General features: G+C 32.9%; 1 protein-coding gene across 1 annotated transcript; it reads right to left on the reverse strand.

Annotated features, from left to right (window-relative positions):
• Positions 1-1,169: 1,169 nt before the first annotated feature.
• On the reverse strand, positions 1,170-2,575 carry LOC110780629 (F-box protein CPR1-like). Its single transcript, XM_021984979.2, has one exon. The coding sequence runs from the start codon at positions 2,544-2,546 to the stop codon at positions 1,398-1,400; it is 1,149 nt and encodes a 382-aa protein (XP_021840671.2). The 5' UTR covers positions 2,547-2,575; the 3' UTR covers positions 1,170-1,397.
• Between the last annotated feature and the right edge of the window lie 6,077 nt (positions 2,576-8,652).

Consider the following 8,652-nt stretch of genomic DNA (forward strand, 5'->3'; position numbering starts at 1 on the left):
TCACCTACTTTTGTCCTGTTGTGGTGAAGGCTAACTGTAAATATCACCTAATTGTCCCATGTAACAATCCCTAGGTTTAGTGAGTATATATACCTTGTACATCATTTTAATAGTCAGTTTTTCATGGAATGAAATAGCATCAGCCGCACAAGCTATTAACACCAACTTCTCTTGTTTAGTGTATACTTGATTGTAGTATTTTAGAATCATCCAATTCTTCACGTAGAGATTAGTTAAGATTTCGTCTTGTCACAAGGAAAAATCTCGTCTCTTGATCCTTCCAGCTAATAGCCAAGAGGTTTCCAGCCAATGGGGGTGCGAGGATCACTACAAAAATTAGGATCAAAGAGGGCGATTTTTGCTAAAAGAGGAAGGCGAAAAAGAAATTGCCTCGGTAGAACAAATAAAATACGGCAACAATAAATTGCCCTCTTTGCCAATAACAAGGAGGGCGACAGCAAACCAGCGCCTTATTTGATTTAAACAAAGAGGGCGAAAACTTGAAATTTCCCCCAGTTTTAAGTACGCAGCAACAAAGAGGGAGAAATTTTCCATTTTGCCGTATTTGCAAAGAAATTAAAGAAAGATATTGACACTGATTTTGCTCATTTCCTCAATCGTTCTTCTCCTCTCCCGCTTGTTTAATGTGATTTCAATTTCATTAATGGTTATATGTCCATTGTTTTCTACTCCCTCTATTTTTTTAATTTTTCTATTTTTTTATCGGAAATGCACAAAGACTAATTAAGTGGTAGATAATACAAGTGAATGGTAAGTTTAGATTTTAATTATTAGGACCAAAATATTACAACAAATGTAAATTTGACCCTCTGTATATATTGATATTAATTAGACCCTTTTTGGAGGAAACCGAAACAGTTACAAAAGACAGTTGACCAAAAAACCTTAGGGAAGAACTCTACGGGAGAAGAAAACAAACTTGGGACAAAAGATGCAGAAAATATAGCAATCTATACGGACACATAATAAGGAAAATCAGCCCATATCCACAGTAACAAGGAAAACCAGGTCATAATTTTTTTCCAAAACTGAATTCTCGTTGGTAAATCCGTAAATTGTCACTGAAGCAAAACAAATAATAGATAAAGTGCGAAACAAATAATTGGGAGTAGGTTATCGTGATGAACAACTAATTTAGAGAATGAAATTAAACAAATAGACATGTTATCATTTTAATTTTAAGGGCAAAATCACCCTTTATTTAGTACATAGTACAAATTATTAATTGCTAGATAGCACCATAAAACAAAGCTTTAAATTCTCTATGACTTATGTCAAATGGTTGACTTAAACAAACGGTCTCTTATCTACGTGGAGTGTAAACAAGTATCGACGTGGAGTGAATTAATTTGCCGTATAAAAGTTTTGTTGGTGAGTCACAGTAATCTGAAAGTTGCTGGAGAAATTCTCCTACAACAAGTAACTAATCGTACTTTATTCAGCTCATCAAGTTTTCGCCCTTGCGAATCATACACTGGCGCCCTTGTATCTGTCTTGTGTTTCAAATTATACCAGAAAATATTTTCACTAAAACTCAACTTCATCAACATTTGTTTCATTCCACTCGAAACAGCGATTATAGGCATCATAGGAAATATATCCGGCACACTAATCACAGGGATCCATGATTCCTTAACACCGTACTCCTTCATTACCCATAAAACCCCAACTCGTTGATTCACGCGATCAACTTTGACAAAACACAAACATCCATCTAAAATTCCAATATCGTTAATACGATCTCGTTCATCTTCGAGTTGTGGTAACGGAACCTCGCTCCACTTCTCCTTGCAAACATCAAAACAGATAATCCTTCGTTTAAAGGGTATCTCTTGAATATAGTGCAGTAAATGACAGCCAACAACGGCAGCGCCATTAGTAGTTAAAGAAGGTATTAAAACTCCTGAACCTTCCCGGAATTTTAAGTCTGATTGTTGATTACTATTACCCAAAAATAGTTTCGTTTTCCAGTAACCATCTCTTAGACTGTAAACATATACTTTGTATGGAACCCAATCATTCATCGAAATTACTTTGTACTCGTCGTTTAGATCATCATATCCAATACCGAAGGTGCTATACCATTTGATACCAATACAAGATTCTAGATTTATCTGATGATAAACTTTCGTCAAAGGATTCAGTAAAACCAACGCCGAGGGATATTGATTATTCACTCCACACGTGCAAAGTAAAAGGTCATTGCAAGAAGCTACAATCCTTGTGTCACCGAGTTTTTCCAAGCTCGGGGGGAATGGGAATTTCTCAGCCTTGGATGCTAGTTTCGTGTCGTCGAGTTTTACTGAGTACAGACACCTTTTGTTAGTGAAGGCAATGAGGCGATCCGACGAAGTGTTGTGGAGGAGGGGGGTGGAGAGTGGGTTGTTTTGTTTCAAAATAGTGGTGAATTCTGACGAGGATATCAGGGAAAGCCATGACTTGTTCACAGATTTTGACCGTACAATAAACTTGATTGGAACCCTAATTAGTATTGAGAAAAATATGTCCGCGGGAAGTTTTTCCATTGGATTTGCTCTATAGATCGATTGTTACAATTGTGTGATTTTCAAGGTATCTTCATTGAGCACATATATATAAATATTTACAATCCTAATGCTATGAGAATTAATGCTTTACCTAATTACACAATATTATCTTTACAAAGTATATAAAAATTAGCTAACACGCCAGAGGACAAAAACTCATATACAATCAACAAGTCTAGGATTTGATATTGGATCGGCTACTCACATCTTATATTTTTTTATATAACGGGAATACACCTTATTTTTATTTAATTTGTTCATCCAATTCATCTATTTCCCTAACTTGATCAAATATGGAGTACACACACACTACATCAATATTTTATATTTAACGAATTTGGTTTTCCATATAATATGAGGTTATATTTTTTAGTTAGGTTCTGTATGTAATTAGGTACTCCCTTAATATAAAATAAATTGATGCATTTTTTCATATATAATCGGCTGTGTTTTATTAATTGTGTATTTTTTATGTATGAAAATTTTCCGACATAAGGGATAATGCACCATCATATGTCGATACAACATCCAAATTGGCTGATATTTTTACTAAAGCATTAGGCAAGAAACAGTTTGTTTACTTGTTATCCAAGTCAGGCAATTCTTAATCCACATTATGCTCCAACTTGAGGGGTTGTTAGGGAATTAGAGTTATAGTATAATTCTGATACTACTCCCTTTGTCCGATCCCTTAATATTCGCACCGTTTTGACTTTTTGCACTATTTACATAATTCATTTTCACCCTATTTTATTTGTAGTATATGAAAATAAATGTTAGAATATAATATATTGTTGGCTTCATCTTAACATATATTTTCAAAACATTAATATTTTTAGAAGTTTTTATAATAAGTAGTTAAAAATATTTGTGGCCAAAGTTGTGTATTGACAAACCTGTCAGTCAAAACGGTGTGAGTATTACAGGTCAACCAATATTGTATTTCCAAAGTTAGATTGGTTTAATAGTTACGTAAAGTCTAGAAATAGTGTTTGTCTTTCCTACGTAAACTAGGATCAGACTATTATACTTGTACTGTAGATATCTCGGTTCACTTTGGAAAATGTGTTCAAAATATGAAGACTTTGACTGTAAATTCAATTCTCACTGTTATATACACTAATAATATTTTATCATTTATTCCTTGTCTTTTCTTTACTTTAAATAGTTTAATACCCCAACTATATTTTATTACAATTGTTTAATTATTATCTATTTACCCACTTACATTTTATGGTGTGTACTCTTCAACTTATAAGGCCTGGATTTATCTGAACTTATCTAAACTGATAGGACCTTATAGGAACTTATAGAACCTTATAGGACCTTATTAGAACTTATAGGAACTTATAAGAACTTATACAACGTTATAGGAACTTATACAACCTTATTGGGCCTTATAGGACCTTATATGATCTTATAAGATCTTATTAAACCTTATTAGACTTTATTTAAAGTTTAGATTATTACTAAACTTTTGACCATTAGAATATTGAAAATAATTATCCAAAATTTATAATATGATGATTGAAGCAATCAATTGATAAGATATATAAACATCATTATTATTAAGAAACAAAATATGTTACCTCTAAATATTTACAAACGCTGTTGCAAAACTTTGTGATTACTACTATGTATATGTTATTTGTTGTATGTCTCACCAAAAAAATCGTCAATTAATTTGTGATGTACACGTAATATTTAAAAATAAGTTTTTTCCCTTAAAATTATATTGATAATAATTAATAATAATATATTAATTAATACTTACAAATAACCGATAATTATTAACTTCAATTAATGAGTACAAAGAATTTTAAAATAATAACATAAATACGACGTATTTAATATAACAATGCAAATCTAATATATATATATATATATATATATATATATATATATATATATATATATATATATATATATATATATATATATATATATATATATATATATATATATATATATATATATATATATATAGGGGATTTTTATGGAGAGCATATAGAGCGTCCACATAGGATTTCCACGTCATCAAATATAATTAACTAATATTTTAGGTTAATTAAAAAATAAATAAATAATATTAGAGTCTTGCCATGATTAAATTGGTAGATAATATGATAAAGATAGATTCCAACAAAAATTTATCTTATTTCTCTTCTACCTTTTTGTATATATAAGCCTTTAACTTCCACAAAAATCCACAAAATTCTCAACCCTTATCAAGCACCCAACGATATACGAAGTTATAATTATATGCATGTATATCATCTTTCATAGAGTCACTACAAGAAATATAACCAAAGAGGGCGACCATTTTACAACAACGGAGGCAACTCTAAGTTTGCCTTAATCGATAGGATCAAATACGACAATAAAAAATCGTCTTCTTTGACAGTAACAAACAGGGCGGATTGTAAATTGCCTTCGTTTAAAATCACATAAAAGGGCAATTTCGTAAACGTCGCCCTCTTTGGTAAGAGGAATAATCAAGCAGGGCGAATGTAAATGGGTCGCCTTATTCGTTAAAACGATCGATATATTTTGACTTCCTTACTCGTTTGATTCATTTATCTCTTTCTCTCTTCACCTTCTAGCTAGTGATATCTCCAAGCTCCTTGCATCGGCGATTGCCATGGCTCCGACTCCCTTATTCTCTCTCCTCCCCGTCCTTCACCGATAGACGATAGTGGCGATTACTCCTCTGTAAGCATTTCTGCTTCTGGTTTCCATTATTCTCTTTACTTGGACTCTTTTGTTGTTTTTCAGCTTTTTTCATTATTTTTTATTTTAGGTTTGTCGATTTTTCAGTATGAGATCGATTGATTATTATGCTTATTTTTGTGGTAATTTATGTATTTAGTGATTTCAATGCCGTATTTGCTTCTATTAATTTGTGCTGATTGATTTCTCGTTGAAATTGTATTGGTTTACTGATTCGATTGAAATTTTGCGGGTTTTATGTTATATAATTTAATGCTCTAAGTTGTTTGTGATTCAATCATTGCGATTTATTTGTGTTAATTATATTAATTTGATTAAAATGTTGTAATTTCGTTATTGATTTGGATTTTTTTTATTTATTCTTTGGTTACTTGGTGTGAGATTAGGGTTACAGTGTACGTAGTAGTTCTTTCTCTGATTCCTAGTTTCTCTTCCCTCTGTAATGTTAGTCAAGGAACCTGTTGGAATAGTTTATGATTCTGCTAAACTCAAACTCCCAATTCAAGGTTAGCTGCGTTCTTTCACTTTTGATATGGTTAATCTTGTCAATTTCTTTACTTTAATTCGTTAATTTGATAGCAAGGTGGTGCTGCAGTTGCAATCTGTGAACAAAAATCGAGTAGTATAGACAACTACAACTACAAGTAGTAGCAATGACATAGCAGTAGTATATGGATTTTCTTAAGCATCTTTCTTTGAGTCAGGTCTAGTTATTGTAGCCCCTGTTAAGACCACGGAATATAATGCCCGGGCTTTCATGAGACCTTTTATTCCAATGATGTGGTTTGTTACTGGTGCATGTTTCATCGTTGCGGGGGCTGTGTTTTCATGTTTGTTTTGTATATTGTTAATATGTTATTATGCTTTTGCAGGTTCAGCTGTTCAACTTGGTTCTTTGCTCATAGTAAGTAAGACTCGTGCTAGTTAAGCAGTTATTCCTTACAATGAGTTAGCAAGAACTCACATCCCATGTTGACCCAATTTCATCTTCAAATCCACTCTTGATGAGGTCTTTCTCTTGAAATTTACTGAATCTTTGTATTGTTATATGTTGTTGTTGTTTGATAATGAAGCGAATTCCCTTGTGGCATACAGCTATGCAAGATAACTTGTTAATGACATGTTCTTATACCGTGGAAAATTTTGGTTGTGCAGATGGTCGAACCTACACTGAAGGCAGCTATGCATCCTTTGTGTTTTTTTCTTTGATAAAATGAACCATTTTATCTTGTTATCTTACATTCAGATATTCAATTGTTCATGTCCTCACATCCATGACATCCACACATTATTACTGTATTTTTCTTTTATTTGGAGACTTCCTTGACTTTCTTACAGCGAAATATCTACTTTTCTCTCTCGTTCATACTTCATTTTTCATGGGGTTCTCTATGATGATTCTTGCTTTGCTTGCTCGTCTGAGAGTTTTGGTTCAGCAGGTAAGACTCTGTTCATGTGCTCTCTTCCTGTAAAAACATTATATTTCTGCTAATGTTTGTCTTAATATGTTGGAACCAGTGTTCAGCTCAAACCATCAACTTTGGTAATGGCCATAAAAATGTTGGTACTATGAATTACTAGCCATTATGTTATTTGTAAAATCTCTTAGTGGCTTTAAATCAATTGGCTTTCTACCTTTTGCTTCCGGAATTCCTGATGCTAGACATTATATTTCATTTGTGTTTCTTTATAAACGTACGCATTACTTCGTACGTAGTAGTTAAGGACCACCACACCTGGTAGAAGAAAGTCTGGATTTACTTGATAGACCATACAAGACGTTCTAAACTGGAATGCTATCAAGCTCCCTGCATCTTTTTTTTTTTCAATTGCGTTTTGCGATACCAGGTTGGGTTGATTCACTTTAGTAGTTGCAGATGATGTGATTATTGGTAAGTTGCCTAAAACTATACTGTTTATTGTTCTATTCCTAAACATTCAGGTTGCAACTGAAAATTTGTGTGATCTTGATACAGCTAGTGAGGTTGGTTGGGTTCATTCTTTTTTACTGGGAAAAAATGCAGGTCTCTAAAGGTCTAATCCTTAGGAAATAGGAATCCACTCTTGATTCTTTGCAACTAGCCTACTAGCTCAATTGGTAGAGCATTGTGCATATGCACAAAGGATGTGGGTTCAAATCCCACGTAGGTTTAATTGTTTGTTGTGTTGTTTAAACTGTTTTTTGAATAATAAATATATTAAAATAAAATAAGCCTTCAGACTAGAATTATTTTTGTGTAAATATGAACAAAGAGGACGATTTTCAAAATGTCTTCCTTGCCTGAAAACAAAAAGGGCGAGTTAATTTTCTTGTCATCCTTGTTTGAGAACAAAGAGGGCGGTTTTTTAGTTTGCCTTATTTGCTTGATACCAAAGAAGGCGAAAACAGTTGCCATCTTTGCTATAATCCAAAGAGGGCGAGATACTTCGCCTTCCTTGATCTGAACCAAAGAAGGCGACTTTTTCAAAGATGTCCTTAGAAGCTAATACAACGAGCCTAAGAGGGCGACATGAGGGCGAGTTAAAAATTGCCCCCTAAGGCTAATAGGGCGATAATTTAATCAAAGAGGGCGATTTATTTTGCCCTCTTTGATCTTTTATGTTGTAGTGAGTTGTGTGATTGAGTTGTGTAGTTTGTGTCTATATATATGTTGGTTCTTTAGGGGCATACGGAGTATATTGTTAGGATGAAGCACAAAATTTAATTTAAGGAGGGTGATTGCTGCAACAAATGATATATAGTAGACTCATACTGTGTAATTGAGGACAAGCGATTGTCTTTTATCCGGCACAACGAATCACAATTTAGGTGTGAAAATTACACCGACATAGGATATACAGTCATAACCTAGACACAACCGGGGGTTGCAAGTCCACATGTGCTCATAACATTCACCGCAAACCCATTATATGTTATTTGATGTTTTTTTAAGCAAGCCCATTATAATTTTGATAATAATGGTGATTTTACGTTGGAACATATAGCTTAGAAGTATAAAACTGAGACTTATCATTTCAACAATCGCTTATTTTATTTTTATTGGTTTAATTGGCCTGGGGGGTCATACTTTGGATATTTGGTACTCTATGTGTGTTGTACATGACTACGTAGTTGAACAACAGTTTCGTAATTGGAGTCCGATAATATATATGTCGTATTATTTATTTACTACTAATATACAGTTATCTCCTTTAAAAAAATCCACTCAAAAAAAATTCCCTTTAAAAAAATAAGATAAAATTACAAATTGGGAGTTATCTCAAATGCAAAATTTAAAGTTTTTTATTCTCAAAAAGAAAAAAGTGCTCCGTATCTTTTGTTACAAAGTACTTTGATTTATATGGATTTCTAGAA

Source organism: Spinacia oleracea, chromosome 2, assembly GCF_020520425.1.
Source record: "Spinacia oleracea cultivar Varoflay chromosome 2, BTI_SOV_V1, whole genome shotgun sequence".
NCBI classification, from domain to species: Eukaryota; Viridiplantae; Streptophyta; class Magnoliopsida; order Caryophyllales; family Amaranthaceae; genus Spinacia; species Spinacia oleracea.